At 44.2% G+C, this 17,079-nt stretch overlaps 3 protein-coding genes across 3 annotated transcripts in view; all 3 read right to left on the reverse strand.

The window, feature by feature from the left end:
- Positions 1-4,666, reverse strand: part of LOC141076793 (uncharacterized) — a 40,524-nt gene extending 35,858 nt beyond the window's left edge. The window contains exons 1-2 of the mRNA XM_073564103.1: positions 4,648-4,666; positions 2,480-3,754 (exon numbers count right to left, since the gene is read on the reverse strand). Of these exons, the coding sequence (XP_073420204.1) occupies positions 2,480-3,754; positions 4,648-4,666 (1,294 nt within the window). The remainder of the gene's footprint in view (positions 1-2,479; positions 3,755-4,647) is intronic.
- LOC141076815 (uncharacterized) overlaps positions 1-17,079 on the reverse strand; it is a 918,929-nt gene that overhangs the window by 303,579 nt on the left and 598,271 nt on the right. The window lies entirely within an intron of this gene.
- LOC141076794 (uncharacterized) overlaps positions 7,088-17,079 on the reverse strand; it is a 35,326-nt gene continuing 25,334 nt past the window's right edge. Inside the window, exons 2-4 of the mRNA XM_073564104.1 lie at positions 7,520-7,699; positions 7,314-7,437; positions 7,088-7,230 (exon numbers count right to left, since the gene is read on the reverse strand). Of these exons, the coding sequence (XP_073420205.1) occupies positions 7,088-7,230; positions 7,314-7,437; positions 7,520-7,699 (447 nt within the window). The remainder of the gene's footprint in view (positions 7,231-7,313; positions 7,438-7,519; positions 7,700-17,079) is intronic.

Below are 17,079 nucleotides of genomic sequence, written 5' to 3' on the forward strand. Positions count from 1 at the left end.
ACATTATTATAAAGAGTTATATCGAATGCGTATATTGGGCGTTTTAAGCCCGTTCAGTTACTCTTTTGTTTTTTTTTGCACATAGTAATGTTTGAATTATTCACATCTTAGGCTGTGTTCCCACTGGCGCTGGGGTCTGCCAGGAGGTGATCCGTAATGGATCTGATCTCTTGGTAACTCCAGTTAAGGCTCCTGGAATGCCGGGATTCCGCCAGCCTTAGCTGGGGTCACCAGGAGGTCAGATCCATTACAGATCTCCTCCTGGCAGACACCAGCGCTAGTGGGAATGCATCCTTACTTTGCAATTTTCAAATAAACTTTGAAAATTATTTTTGTTTGAGTTATTCCATGTTATTTGCACATGGGCCTAAAAGGCCCCAGGTATGTGAAAGTGTAGATTTTTATGGTCATGCGTTCTAGGGTTAAGCCACTGCTGAAACCTGGTGAAGTGGGCAGCTGGCTCTGAGGTATAGAGCCACTGCTGAAACTGGTGTTGAACTCTGTCTGCCCGGTATCCGCAGCAGAGTGAGATGGTGAAGGTGGCAGCTGGCTGAGGTGTCGAGCCACTGCGAAAAGTTAATCCGGTGATGCACTCTGCTGCCCGGTGCTGCAGCAGAGCAAGATAAGTGTTTTTGGTGTTTTCCCGTTTGTATATTTTCCTTGGTGTGTATTAGTACAGCGGTGGGGAACAGTGTCTGCATCACCCAGTTCCCTAGAAAGGGATAGGTGCAGGCTGAGTTAGGGACACAGGTATCCTGCTCGGCGACAGGTGAAGAGCCTGTATAGGGAACGCTAGGAGTGTTCAGGGACACTGCCTCAGGGGAGTGCAGGAGGTCTCCACGTCCCCGTTTCCTATTGCAGGGCCCACCATTGTAACTGTTTTCCCTTCCCCTTTGTCTTGTTGTTTGTTACCGGCCTGCGGGTCGTGTCACACAGGACAGTTACACGTGTTGGTCTTGTTGTTTTAGTTACCGACCTGCGGGTCGTGTCACACAGGACAGGTACATGTGACAGCCCCATAAGTCGCTCCATAGAATAGGCCCCACATGCTGCCCCATAAGATGCTCCATAATTATGCCCCCATATGCTGCCCCATAAGATGCTCCATAGATTATGCCCCCATATGCTGCTCCATAAGATGCTCCATAGAATAAGCCCCATATGCTACTGCTGCAAATAAAAAAAGTGACATAATCACCTCTTGTCGCTGGGGGCCAGGTGCCGGTGTCCTGAGCAGGTGGGGACACCGGCAATCTATGGGGGACAGATGCTGGTGTCAACGCTGGGTCAGGACCCGGCACCTGAGATATTCATCTGTCCCCATTCCAATGCTGCTCGCCGCTGTCTGCCGGGTCCTCTGTCAGTGGCCTTCAGGCAGCAGAGGGCGCACACTATCTACATCATCACACCCTCTGCTGCCTGAATGTCACTGACAGAGGACCCAGCAGACAGCGGCAAGCAGCGTTGGAACGGGGACAGGTGAATATCGCATATAGTTACCCCCTCCTGGCGTGGTCTCTGCAGCCCTGTTCTCTCATGCCTGCCTTCAGCGGTCACGTGGTATTGCTCATTAAAGTCATGAATATGCGCATATTCATGACGTTAATGAGTGGTACCACGTGACCGCTGAAGGAAGGTGCCTGAGAGCATGGGACAAGCAGGGGGGCTGACACCTCCCACTCCCCCTCCTCCGCCGACCTTCTGGCATTTATGACTCATGTATAAGCAGAGAGGGGGACTTTCAGCTCAAAAAAATGGGATGAAAATCTCGGCTTATACGCGAGTATATACAGCAGTTACAATACCAAACTAGGGAAGTCCCTATAGGAGAAAAAACACAAGCATCTGTACTGTATTTTCACAGACTATCTATTCCTGACACTGGAGAGGCTTATAAACTTACAAAGTATATAGTTTGAGGTCTGGGATCTGCCAATATGGGGCTAGTTTTCTGACTGTTTCGGATAACATGATTCATGATTTTAGTTTTTCTTTGTCTAGTCTCGCTTGAATATAGGTCAATATTAAATAGTCTGCTGATGAATCACCTTTGGCGAGGACGATGAAACCCATAGAAATGAGAGGCTTGGAGAGTGAGTGTGTAAACGTCACCTTACCCTATATACTGAACTGTGGGATATATGTTTTTTCTATTAGTCATCTACTGACTAACCTTCAGGGGGCAAATTATGGGTATAGTTTTAGATTTGGAATTAATAAAGTTTAGTTTTATCCTTTTGTCAGCAAACATGAGGAATGACAAGAGACAACGCATTTAAGAATATTCAATTTTGGTTAAAACTATTTCAACACTACGAACATAAAAAAGGCTTCTCTCCTATGTGACATCTCTGATGTTTATTAACACTTGATTTCCAAGTATAATATTTCCCACATTAAGAAAATGAAAAAGGCTTCTTCTCTGTGTGACTGTTCTGATGGCGATCAAGAAGCACTTTCTGGTTAAAATATTTCTTACAATCTGAACAGGAAAAAGGCTTCTTCCCCGTGTGAGTTCTATGGTGATTAGCCAAATTTGATTTCCGGTTAAAACATTTCCCACATTCTGAACATGAAAAAGGTTTCTCCCCTGTGTGAATTATCTGGTGATTAACCAATTGTGATTTCCAGTTAAAACATTTCTTACATTCTGAACATGAAAAAGGTTTCTCCCCTGTGTGAGTTCTTTGGTGCCTAACCAATTCTGATTTGTTGACAAAACATTTCCCACATTCTAAACAGGAAAAAGGCTTCTCCCCTGTGTGAATTCTCTGGTGCTTAACAGAATCTGATTTACTGTTAAAACATTTCCCACATTCTGAACAGGAAAAAGGCTTCTCTCCTGTGTGGATTCTCTGGTGCTTAACACAATCTGATTTACTGTTAAAACATTTCCCACATTCTGAACAGGAAAAAGGCTTCTCCCCTGTGTGAGTTCTAAGGTGACTAATAAGATGCTCTTTCTTGTTAAAACATTTCCCACATTCCGAACAGGAAAAAGGCTTCTCCCCTGTGTGAGTTTTATGGTGATTAACCAAATTTGATTTCCGGTTAAAACATTCCCCACATTCTGAACATGGAAAAGGCTTTTCCCCTGTGTGAGTTCTATGGTGACTAATAAGATGCTCTTTCTTGTTAAAACATTTCCCACATTCCGAACAGGAAAAAGGCTTCTCCCCTGTGTGAGTTCTATGGTGATTAACCAAATCTGATTTCCGGTTAAAACATTTCCCACATAATGAACAGGAAAAAGGCTTCTCCCCTGTGTGAGTTTTTTGGTGCCTAACCACTTCTGATCTATTGATAAAACATTTCCCACATTCTGAACAGGAAAAAGGCTTCTCCCCTGTGTGAGTTCTATGGTGATTAACCAATTGTGATTTCCAGTTAAAACATTTCCCACATTCTGAACAGGAAAAAGGCTTCTCCCCTGTGTGAGTTCTATGGTGATTAACCAATTGTGATTTCCAGTTAAAACATTTCCCGCATTCAGAACATGAAAATGACTTATTTGCTTTAGGAGCAGTTTGTTTTTTAATGCCTGTTTTGTGACTTTGATTTTCCTTAGTAGTCAGAAATGAATCAGAAGATGGGACCTGTTTCATAGGATCAGATGACAGATCTTTGCTGTGAATGGATGATGGTATATCTGGAGTAATGGCATTCACTTCAGTTGTATCTTGTAGGATCTCAAGATCATTAGATTTAAAAATTGAAGATGTCAGCTGTCCCCCTGATATCCTGGTACAGTCATCTGCTAAGATAAAAAAATGATTTTTTTAATAACATATCCTTGAGTTTTATATTTTTAAACATTTCTACTTAAACTGTCCATAAAAATGGCAAGCTATGTAAAAAACTTTAATTATTTACCAAGACAATGACTGTTCACAGTCTAATAGAAAACCTTGTTGGATGAGCCAGTAGTGTGTGGTGTTCAACTGTTTGTTCATTCTGCCTCCCAAATATCGAATAAAAAAGGAACCAATCAATGTTATGTAGGCGAAAATAATACCAATTCTCATCTCACAAAAAACAAGACCCCACTCAGGTCCATAATTTGTCAATAATAAAACAGATAAGGCAGGCTACAGTTAGCGCTATAGTTAGGGTTGGGGTAAAGTTAGGGTTACTTTTAGGTTAAAGTTAGGGTTAGGCTAAAGAATTAGGCTTTTCTCAAATGTCTCCCCAATAATTTGGTCACGTCAGTCATGTCAGAGTTTTCTATTTCCGGAAAAAGAAATAAAAACAAATAAAATCACCCATCAGTTTTATAGTGCAGAGGAGGCTTATGCACTTTTTATGTTCTGACAGTGAAGAAAGTGCAACAACTACTACACCAGCATACCCCTATTTAAAACTCTGGTTGAACTTAACATGGGGGCTTGTGGGACCATTTGCAAAAACCGTTTCCACAATCATTGGTCAGCAAAAACTTCCGAAAGGGGCAGTCAGGGGCTTTACACAATGGAGAGCTGCTTGTCCTTAAGTATAATAAAGATATTTTTATCCTGAGCTCGATCCACACAGATGCCACAAGGACCACTGCAGACCAACAGGGATCCACTACTCCAAAACCTGTGTCTGTCACTGACTACAACAAATATATGGGGTGTGGACCTTGCAGATCAGGTTCTACAGCCATACCAGGTATCAAGAAAATCATATCTCTGGTATACAAAGTTAGTCATGTATTTGGTTCAGGTGGCCACATATAATTCTTTTGTGTTATACAAAAAAGCTGGAAATGCAGATACTTTCCTTGATTATCAGGAAAAGGTCACTGAAAATCTTGTTTTTGAAAATTTTGTCCCCGCCAATCCTTTAGAATGTGAAGATGTCAGAAGACTCACTGAGCGACATTTTATTGCACTCATCCCAGCAACTGAGACAAGAAAGAACCCCAGAGAAGATGTCGTGTATGTTCCTAGAGAGGAATGAGGCATGATCCCCGCTATTATTACCCACAATGCCCATCACTGCCAGCCTTATGCCTCCATGACGGCTTTACAATCCTCCACACAGAACCACGTTTTTGAACTGTTTTGACATTCAAGCATTTGGTTTATTTAGTGACAGACACATTTGAGTAGAGTGGACTTAACAATTTCCGGGGGTAGGTGGGGGGAGGTCTCCAGAGACACAAGCTGGGCACAATATGTTATTGTGAGGCTTAGAAAAAAAACTACATCCAGCAAAATGTCACCGGCGATGGCGGCTCCTGCGCAGTAGCATCTATAAGTAAGAGATAGACGCTACTGCGCAGGCGCCGCCATCGCTGGTGACATTTTGCTGGATGTAATTTTTTTTCTAAGCCTCACAATAGCCACAATATTATAGGCATTATCACCAATAATATCAATGCTATTATATGCATTATGTAATAATGGGGCAGGTCAGTGAGGGGTCAGCGACCTGACATAAGCCAATACAGAGGAATATGTAATCAGAGCACCACATAAAGCCCCGCCCACAGCCCCGCCCACAGCCCCGCCCACAGAGCATGAGAATCTCATTAACTGAAAACTACAAATACAGATTACACAACAGTAAACCAGAGTTGCCCTCATTTATGGTGGACCATTGGAGCTACTATGGATCCTGAGCAGAAGATTAGAGAAAATAATATTGCTCCACATTTCAGGAGAGATTGTGCAGTAATCTGAATTTCTTAGGATCAAAAACATAATGTAATTTATGACGTGGAGAGAATCCATGACACCAGGGCTGGAGCCAACACATCTCCTGCAGGCGGGAATAAATGTATATTACAGCCCTCAGCCACGCACAGCTTAGAGATCTATCATGGCACAGGTGGAATGTTTGTCCTGGAGATTATCACAATCCTCCTTGAAGTTAGTTGGTTTTAATACAAATTGAAAAGTCAGGATAAAGGGAAACTCTGCTGTTATTGGACAGAAATTCACACTTGGCCTCACTGCACATTTACTGTTGTCGCTCATAAAAGGGAAGTTTGGCCAGAAAGACTGGACCTGGTCTTGTAGGGACCATGAGACATTCAGCAGCACAGAAGGGAGAGAAGATTCATCCGATAAGATCACAGGGATCTAGGAAGCCAACAGCATCATTACCCTCCGCTTTCTCTTACAGGCCCAGCATAAGATTTTTCTCCAAGTGATTTTCTATCTTGTCAGCACATTCTACGTACACTGTCATTTGGCTTTATAGTTTACAGATCTGGGCAGGTAACGGTCAGCGTCTCCTAATGTGAAGGAGAGAATGGCTGATGAAATCAATTATTAAACCTTATATACAGTAAGTCAGTTCAGATATGGTTTACCAAGATGGCATCTGTGTCTTCAGACAACACCCTGGAAGGAATCCTTGGAATGCAGAAGCTGAGATACTGGATACCATATATGGAAGTGAAGGTGAAATGGACCTATCATAGACTGACACTGGCTACTCAGGAGATTGTGTGACACCCATCTCCTGTCACTTTGTCTTTAGAATAAACTTCAGTTGTGTGCAAGCCTTTACTGAGAAAGGAGTAGACATCTAACTCTGTGTTCAGTGTGACTCTTCAAGCGCGCACTCGGCCTATATTAGTTCAGGTACAAGCAATCAAATAGATCTCGCTTTATGGGATCACCCTCACACTAATCCCAGGGGGTAGGTGGATCCTCCAGGTCGTAAGTTCTATAGAAAAGGGCTTTCAATGCCCAAAGTCATTTGAACAGTTTTGGGTGGAGGAGAATGTTGTGGTCTAGAGGCAAAATGGTGACCATGGTAATACGGCCGGACTACACCACCGATAAAGCAGCCAAAGCCGGTGACTGAGAGGAATCTGTGGCTTCTCTGCATTCAGTGGTTACTACTCACCTGGGTAGTCATATGTGGGAATCTCCTCTTTACACCACTCATCATCTCTCACATATGTCTCTGTAGGATTAATATGGGTCAGATCTTCACCCTGAAACAAATATTGTAAAAGTCACAGACAGATGGAGAAGTCCCATCTATGATCAGCTCTAATCCTGCCATCTCCACCGTTCTCATCACACAAGTATAAAACATATAATACTCGTGGATAAAACAAGACTGAGCACAAGACCTTCACAGCCGTCTACACATCATAGGGGAGATCTCCTGACACCTTCTCTCCATCTACATGATGATCCTGAGGAGCACTGGGATCTTCTTGTTTACAGTCCTGTGGAAGAAGAGGACGGGGACATCTCTCTGGTGTTGTCCTGTTACTGGATAGATCTGGAGGAAACACATACAGGGACTGAATTCATTCTCTACATACAGATAATTATAGGCCGTGTGTATTTAGTCCTGTCTATTACCTGGAGATGTGAGGGGCTGGGGAACCTCCATTATGACGTTCTTGTACAGATCTTTGTGTCCTTCTAAATACTCCCACTGCTCCATGGAGAAATAGACAGCGACATCCTGACACCTTATAGGAACCTGACACACACAATGATACCGTCATCCCCCGATCCCTTCATAGTGTTACTGTATAATGTCCCAGCATTCCCAGCAGTGTCACCTCTCCAGTCAGCAGCTCAATCATCTTGTAGGTGAGTTCTAGGATCTTCTGGTCATTGATGTCCTCATGGATCAGGGGGTGAGGTGGAGGCCCCGTGATTGGGCTCAGGGGTCTTCCCCATCCCTCAGACACAGGGTCCTGACAGTGATCACTAGAGGTCTTCTTCACCACTGTGTAATCCTGGTAATGGAGAGACACATTAATAAATCTCACTACAGACATTTCCAGAGTCCTCACCTCTCCAGTTCTGTCCATCTGTTATTCCCATAGATAAGAATGATGTAATGTGACGTCATCAGAATCTCTCACCTCTCCAGTGAGATGGAAGAGGATCTCTAGGGTGAGGTGTAACATCCTCTCCGCCATCTTGTCTCTGTCCATATCCATCCTTGATGGGTAAATCAGGAGAATTCTCTTCTGTAGAAGATCTTCACTGAGAGGATCCGATATTGTAGAGACCTGAATGAGAAGAAGATGATCCGATGTAACATCATAAGAATCCTGTGTAATAATACAATTACTGGAGATAATAAGGGAAACATATGAGGAGATTTATTATCTTACAGGGTTTAGTTTTCTTCCCTGACATCTACTAATAAAACCTATATATTTAGGCCACAGACAACAAGCAGTTTCCTCCTCGGAGTCGGCAGCTGAACACGTTCCTCATAGACTCATCTTCCATAACGCTAATTATCGTCTCATTACCGACACTGGAATCGGCATTAGCAATACTGCAGGAGAGATTCATTACACGCGACATGAGAAATAACTCCTTCATGATGAGGACGACATCTTCATCTTCTACTACGGCTCTAGAGACAGATTTGGCCAGAGTCGGTCACTGCCTCCATCCCCACCGGCCGTCTATATGAAGGTTTCCCGTCTTCCCCGCACTGGAATCTTCTCTCACGTTAGATCTCAGCTCTGAGTCACACACAGAAGTTTGAGGCTTTTAGAAAAGATTTTTAGTTTCCACAAACACAACAGACAGAAATGATCTGATCCCAAAGTCTCCATGTACAGTGATTTATGGGGTTTATTTCTGGCCTTAGGCTTTCCTATATTACAAGAAAAACTCCAGAAAAAGCCGATATTAAAATGTTTCTAAGGAAAATTGGCTCCAACAATTCTTGTAAGAAGAAAAAAAAAAATATGTAAAAAGCAGAAGACACATTTTATAATTTTTAATATGTTAAACATTTATTAAAAAGAAATGATTCTTTTTGGGCCCCAGAACATAGATGTACACCGCAGGGACGGCACAGATGAGGCTTCAACAAAAACTCTGAAAAGCAAACATGACATCTAAGAAGGTGTGACAGAGTTTGGCTGAATGCCCCCCGCCTCCAAGTACTCGATAGTATGGGGCGGCCTAGTTACTGCGATACTTACATGCCTAATAATGGGGTCTGTAATAATGTATGAAGGTCTATTCGGCCGTGCCAGAGACAGCGTCCAATAAGTTACCTTATAACGCCCCCATACACATTAGACTAAAATTCCATGAAAGCACTGATTTCGGGGGGTTTGGCCGACCATATAATGTATTTGGGGGCCTCCCGACAGATGATGTCAGGGCAGAGAAGGATCCGGCATCCTGAATTTCAGAGGATAATCCGTTTGTTCTTCCTGTAGATAATCCTCCTCTAGAGGAGTCTGGAGGCGACTCTCTCATACAGACCACAGGAAAGCTGGAATATTTGTGTGTATGGGGGAGTCGGGAGAGATCGCCGTCTGCCAAATGTCCGTTCAGCCAACTCTGATCTCATGTGTATGGGGCCGTTAGTATTACACTGACAGGCAGTGATGATACACGGCACTACAGGAGTACAGGGCATCACCGGAGCCATCAGAGGCTTGTATGTTGTATGATCGCACTGATAAGAGGGGTTTAAAAAAGGTTTAAAGGGGAAAAAAATATCACAGTTTCACCAACAAGAAATATCCATCACTATATGGAAAGCAGAGTCACTGCACAATGTTAGTTACGTCACGTCCATAACTACTTTATTATACTCTATTATCCTGTACACAGTGGAGTAGATAGAAATCACAGATCCCACAGCAATAGCTGGAACTGGACCCTCCAACCTAAACAAAAAAAATCTCTCCCTCTATCTATATACACGGTTAAAAAAAATAATGGGAACACTTAAACAACAGAATATAACTCCAAGTAAATCAAACTTCTGTGAAATCAAACTGTCCACTTAGGAAGCAACACTGATTGTCAATCAATTTCACATGCTGTTGTGCAAATGGAATAGACAACAGATGGAAATTATTGGCAATTATCAAGACACCCTCAATAAAGGAGTGGTTCTGCAGGTGGGGACCACAGACCACATCTCAGTACCAATGCTTCTGGCTGATGTTTTGGTCACTTTTGAATGTTAGTTGTGCTTTCACACTCGTGGTAACATGAGACGGACTCTACAACCCACACAAGTGGCTCAGGTAGTGCAGGTCATCCAGGATGGCACATCAATGCGAGCTGTGGCAAGAAGGTTTGCTGTGTCTGTCAGCGTAGTGTCCAGAGGCTGGAGGGGCTACCAGGAAACAGACCAGTACACTAGGATATGTGGAGGGGGTCGTATGAAGGCAGCAACCGAGCAGAAGGATCACTACCTCCACCTTTATGCAAGGAGGAACAGGAGGAGCACTGCCAGAGCCCTGCAAAATGATCTTCAGCAGGCCACAAATGTTCATGTGTCTGCACAAACGGTGAGAAACCGACTCCATGAGGATGGTCTGAGGTCCCGACATCCACAGGTGGGGGTTGTGCTCACAGCCCAACACCGTACAGGACGCTTGGCATTTGCCACAGAACACCAGGATTGGCAAATTCACCACTGGCGCCCTGTGCTCTTCACAGATGGAAGCAGGTTCACACTGAGCACATGTGACAGCCGTGACAGAGTCTGGAGACGCCGTGGAGAGCGATCTGCTGCCTGCAACACCCTTCAGCATGACCGGTTTGGCAGTGGTCAGTAATGGTGTGGGGTGGCATTTCTTTGGAGGCCGCACGATGTTGGGCTGTGAGCACATCCCCCATGGAGACACAATTGTGCCTTTACCTGGAGATAAATTCCCAGTGGGGGCAATTTCCAAAATGCAATAACTTAAGTGGGGAATTCAGCTCTTTTCTCTCTTAAGGGATCTGTATATGGAGTCTACAAACTACAGTGGGGAAAATAAGGATTTGTTACGCTGCCAATTCTGGGGCTAAAGTCACATTTTTGTGAGGAAAAAAGTAAAATTGTCGTTTTTTTCCTTCCACATTGCTTAAATTCCTGTCACACTATCCAAATTCAGATATTGTCCTGTCAGAAAAGAGAATACAGGGAGCGAAAGGGTTAATAGGACTCACAGGAGGAACCGGTCCAGAAAGCAGAAGATCCAGGAGTGTCTGCCTCATATATGACTGCTCTGTGCACACAGGACCTGTGATGAGGTGACAGGAGGGGAGGAGTCAGGGGTCACATGATCAGGTGCCTCAGTGTGTGCAGGACTCAGTGTGCTGGAGGACTCCCGATAATCAGCTGCGTGTGTCACGCTGTGTGATAGTCACAGCACCTGCATGGAGGGCGACACATGCAGCTGATTATCGGGAGCGCTCCAGGGATCCGGGGTCCCGATGCAGCTATTCGGTAAGCGATATTAGCCAATAATAACTTCTCCCACGATATTCGCTCATCTCTAGTAATAACAGCTCAAAGACATTCACCGAACTTTTCATTAAGTTTAATAGTAAGACCCTATTAAATATTGAGCACCAACGGGATGGAGCATTGACAGCGGCATGTAAAAGTGTGGGCGCCCCGGGTCAAAATGACCGTTATTGTGAGCAGTAGTAAGATGAAGATGAAATGATCTCTAAAAGGCCGAACCTCTAAGATGACACATGGCCTTTGTATTTTAGGCAAAAATAATAATAAAAAATAAATATATAGACTTTTTTACAATTTCATAATTGTAAAAAGGAAAAAGGGGCGATGCAAAACTTTGGGCACCCTTGGAGATTTGTGTACTGAGATAATTATGATCAAGATTTCACACCTTAATTAGCTTGTTAGGGTTATGGTGAGATCACATAGTGACCAGGAGCTACAGTCTGAGGAAAGGGCTAAAAAGCCTTCACTAGACCCCTGTACTGCTGTATAATGAGACCCAGGCTTTATAGTGAAGGGACAGGAGTGAGGGCCTGTTCCCAGGAGCTACAGACTGAGGAAAGGGCTAAAAAGCCTTCACTAGACCCCTGTACAGCTGTATAATGAGGCTCAGGCTTTATAGTGAAGGGACAGGAGTGAGGGCCTGTTCCCAGGAGTTACAGACTGAGGAAAGGGCTAAAAAACCTTCACTAGACCCCTGTACAGCTGTATAATGAGGCCCAGGCTTTATAGTGAAGGGACAGGAGTGAGGGCCTGTGCCCAGGAGCTACAGTCTGAGGAAAGGGCTAAAAACCATTCACTAGACCCCTGTACAGCTGTATAATGAGGCCCAGGCTTTATAGTGAAGGGGCAGGAGTGAGGGCCTGTGCCCAGGAGCTACAGTCTGAGGAAAGGGCTAAAAAGCCTTCACTAGACCCCTGTACAGCTGTATAATGAGGCCCAGGCTTTATACTGAAGGGACAGGAGTGAGGGCCTGTTCCTAGGATCTACAGACTGAGGAAAGGGCTAAAAAGCCTTCACTAGACCCCTGTACAGCTGTATAATGAGGCCCAGGCTTTATAGTGAAGGGACAGGAGTGAGGGCCTGTGCCCAGGAGCTACAGACTGAGGAAAGGGCTAAAAAGCCTTCACTAGACCCCTGTACAGCTGTATAATGAGGCCCAGGCTTTATAGTGAAGGGACAGGAGTGAGGGCCTGTTCCCAGGAGCTACAGTCTGAGGAAAGAGCTAAAAAGCCTTCACTAGACCCCTGTACAGCTGTATAATGAGGCCCAGGCTTTATAGTGAGGGGACAGGAGTGAGGGCCTGATCCCAGGAGCTACAGTCTGAGGAAAGGGCTAAAAAGCCTTCACTAGACCCCTGTACAGCTGTATAATGAGGCCAAGGCTTTATAGTGAAGGGACAGGAGTGAGGGCCTGTGCCCAGGAGCTACAGTCTGAGGAACGGGCTAAAAAGCCTTCACTAGACCCCTGTACAGCTGTGTCGGGATCCCTCAGATTACTCTTTCATCTGAAGGACCGATGTTCTTAGGTGTGAAGCATCATATGTCTCTAATTAAATCAGCTCCGTCGAGAAGAACTACACAGACACCAGCTGTATAATACCACTCAGGATGCCTCCAAGACGCCTCTGGCTTATCAGTTAGGCTTCCGTCTTTTATAGTAAAGAATTTAGACATTTACAGACATGCGCAGTACAAATGATTTTACAACTTGTTTTCTACAAAGAAAGTCACTTAGGCGAAAAAGCAGAGGTATTTGACCTTGGTTCACAAGGGAGATGTCTGAGACATCTCCTCGAAGATAAGGTTTTAAACAAGAGAATGCAACATAGACAGAACTCAATTTAACTCCTTCAGTTCCTATCATTCCCCCCTTTGACATCTTCATTTTCCACAATCTGGAACACTGGATCCTGCAACAACAGCGGATAGTGGCTCGTTCACCAGGTACTATCCCAGGCCGACGGGTTGCCCAAGGGAGACAGGTCTTCTACCTTCTCCATCCCCCAGATACTGAAGCCACGTCCATCATTGCAAGAGTACGCTCCTTCATGCCAGAAATGAGATGTCAATCTAGGACTCAAAGGAATAATAGTTAAATTCTTGTTGTTTACAGTCAAACTTCCTTATCTATTTCTACATCTTTTCTTGCATACAGAGATACACCAAAAAACAAGTTTCAATAGCACATATATTACGAAGATACAAACAACAATGATTTTGGACAGCAACGGTGGTGTTCAATATATCCAATATATCCCATATTTGGTCATCTAAGTAATCTGTAGCCCTGACTAATTTATCCCACATTTGAGTAATCATAGGATAAATAAAAATAGAGCTGACAATTTTATTAGCCACACTCATCTGCACTATATGTGGTCTCCCAGAGAGGCGAGGTGTATTGTCAGCAGCTCTTTTGTACAACGTGTGTTTAGGTATGCTCTGAGTATTCAACTGGTCATTTGGAATAACAAAGGTAGCTGGAGTCAAACGACCCAGAGTACAAGCACCTTTTACCCCTACTGGCAACCATTTATATGCATTGTCTCCACATACCCAGTACATGTCACTAGGTAGGTCCCATAGGGCTGAATGTTGTAATACCAGTCTATGAACTAAATCTATGAACGCAGATACATTCTGAAGCATACACCAATTTGGAAGTTGTCCTAAAGGGCTACAATACCCTACATCGGGATTTCCACAGGTGGGAGTTCCTTTCTCATATCCAGATGACTCGTTGCAAGGTATATTACCTGAAATATTAAAACAAGTTTCATTATTGCCCTGGGGAAATAAATTGGAATACTCCCAGGACGTATTATGCAACCTTCTTTCTAGCAGTATTGGTTTGAAGGCATCAGTAGAGTGGGAAGTTACATTAAAACTAACTTGTAGGCCATACATTGGAATTTGCCCCAGGTAGGTTAATCGAGTTCTATTCCTGGGTACCCAAGCCCCCCCTTTATATGCCAGATATTGAAGGTGTGTATTACTTCCTGAAAGATTACCCTGCCACCAAGGGTATCCTACCCATCCCACAATAGGTATACCGACAGTTGTGTTCCATAACTTCACATTATTTGTGGCATTATTAGCAAGTGTATCAGAACAACTGGTCCAGGCAAATAATTCCTCGGGTGGCATAGGAATAACAAGGAACGGAATACTAGTGGCTGATACTGGTGAATGTGTGCAGATCCAGCAAATGATTTGACCAATCATTCAGTAATTTTTCATGATGTTGTATAAACTTATTATTCAAGGACATTGGAGAATTTAGATTGTCCCACGCAGCTACCATTATTACAGATAATGCAACAAAACCAAACCAAAACATTATGCACTCTTATGCTTTGTTAACTCCTGTGGCTAGTTTGCAATGCGATGCGTGGATCCAGGTTGGTCGTCCTTCCAACTTAACAGAAGTAGGCGTTGTTAGGAGTACTTAGTAAGGTCCTTGATATCGGGGTTCAAGGGTCTTTCTGGAGTGTTTCTTGACATATACGTAATCACCAGGTTGTAGACAATGAGTTCCTTCCACACTATCTGGATCTGGAATGGAAGAGAAAACTAGAGAATGCATTTGAGTTAAATGCTTTTGCAACTGGATTACATAACTTGTCAAATTATCCACATTAAGTGTTAAGACCTGTGGGTAGTACAACCCTGTGTTCGGTGGTCTTCCAAACAGTATCTCGAAGGGTGACAGTTTAGTTTTCCCCGTGGGTGTGTACCTTACTGAGAATAATGCTAATGGGAGACACTCTGGCCATGGTTTATGGGTTTGTTCCATGGTTTTCTGTATTTTCAATTTTAGTGTCCCGTTCATTCTCTCTACCTTCCCTGAACTCTGTGGGTGGTAGGGTGTATGAAATGCCTGTTCTACACCTATCATTTGCATTACATTTTGCATTACCTCAGCAGTAAAGTGTGTACCTCTGTCTGATTCAATTGTTTCAGGGACACCGAATCGTGGTACTAGTTCCATCACCAGTTTCTTTGCAGTGGCTCGAGCTGTAGCCGTTTTCACCGGGTAGGCCTCTGGCCATCCAGAGAAGAGATCTACACATACTAGGATATTTGCATACACTCCTACCTTGGTAGCTGTATGTCGTCAATCTGCCGTCTCTGAAACGGGTAGAGAGGCCTAGGTGTCGCTTTCTTAGGGACTTTTACTGTTTTACCTGGGTTGTGCTGTGCACAGATGAGGCATGATTGTACAAGTTTCGCGGCTGCGCAACTGAAGCCAGGAGCGATCCAGAAGGCATCTACCATGGCACACATGTGACTTTTTGAGGTGTGATTGGGGCCAAGTGCTGCTTGTGCCATGATTGGGAACAGGGACTTTGGTGGGCACATTTTATCCTTATTCTCCCATACTCCATTTGAGTTCAGCTCAGCTCCCAGTCTCCCCCGGTGTACCTTCTCTGTTTGGGCAGCCTTTTGCTGGAGGGATTTCAGGACATCTAGACCCAATGTGGCTGGAATACGCTGACTCCCCGCCACCGTCCACTGCTCTCTCTAGGCCGCCTTGTGCTATTTTAGCAGCCTCGTTCGCCCTTCTATTGCCCTCTACCTCCACGGAGTCACCTTTGTGTGTGCTTTTACCTTGACAATGCCAACCTGGACTGGTAACATCAATGCCTCCATCAATTGTTTCACCAGCTCTGCATTTTTAATGGGCTTCGAATCTGTGAAAATATTAGCGACTTTACCTGCAGCGGCTCTACACGCCTCAGTGAGTGCCTTCAACTCTGCCTCCTGCGCCGACATGTGAGGAGAGAGTGGTTCCGCTCGGATTACCTCATGTGAGGATACTACTGCATATCCAGTGTAGAATCGTCCATCCTGGTGGTATCTGGGGCCATCTACAAAAAAGACACTCAAAGTCTGCATTAGGAACAGGTTTTTCATGAATGTGTGCAAACCCAACTGTCTCCTGACTCATCAGTTCTATGCAGACATGTTCATGCGTCATGTCAAAGTATCCTTCCTCACTTGCCAATACGGTCACCAATTCCCCCTTTTCTGAATCCACAGGCAGGAGGGTGGCTGGATTCAGAACGTTACATCTTTTGAGGAGTGACATACTCAGGAATTAGTAGAGCACACTCAAGTCAGAGCTGTCTGGCCATAGACAGATGTTTTGGTTGAACTTGTAGGAGTATGGCATGGATGTCATGTGTCATCTCACATGCCTTCCCTATTACGTCTCCACTTTTTTCCTTGTGCTCCAGCATACATGACAGGTCGTTTTATTGTCCTTGTTTGCTCAATTTCTTTAGCTACCTTAAGGAGGTCTTTCGGATCTACATGTCTCCATTCAGGTCTGGCTGTCTGTACTGCGTCTCGTAAGTCTTTGTTCATACCGTCAATGAATGCATTCACCAGTATTCTAACATCAAGTGGGTTTATGCAAATGTACCCCATGTCTGCCCATTTCAGCTGTAACCGTCCAAGGTATATCTCTACTCTCTCTCCTCTTTGCTGTGTCACATTAGTCAGGAGTACAGACTGCTCTGATTGTTCCACTGCAGCCCATTGTCTTAGTGACTCACAGTACGTCTCCCCAGATCGTGCAGATTTATCATCCATGCCCCAAGCCTGATTCTTTGTCACATCTGTATGTGTCTTAATTATATGATCTAGTGCGTCACCTGCCTTTAAACTCATCAACCTCTCTAGGTCTGCCCAGGTACACTTATATGTCTGCTGTACTTCCTTTATGTGTCTGTAAAACGGGAATGGTTGGTCTTCAGGGGCAGGCAGCTGCTTCAGCAAAGCTAGCTGGTCAGAGGGGCTCCAGGGATAATACACCTGCATCTTTCTTATTCTAGTCACACTTCTAGGTCCTGATGGGGTTGGCCGTCTGATGTCTACT

Source organism: Dendrobates tinctorius, unplaced genomic scaffold (genome assembly GCF_039654945.1).
Source record: "Dendrobates tinctorius isolate UK_male_01 unplaced genomic scaffold, ASM3965494v1 ptg000430l, whole genome shotgun sequence".
In the NCBI taxonomy this organism is placed as follows: Eukaryota; Metazoa; Chordata; class Amphibia; order Anura; family Dendrobatidae; genus Dendrobates; species Dendrobates tinctorius.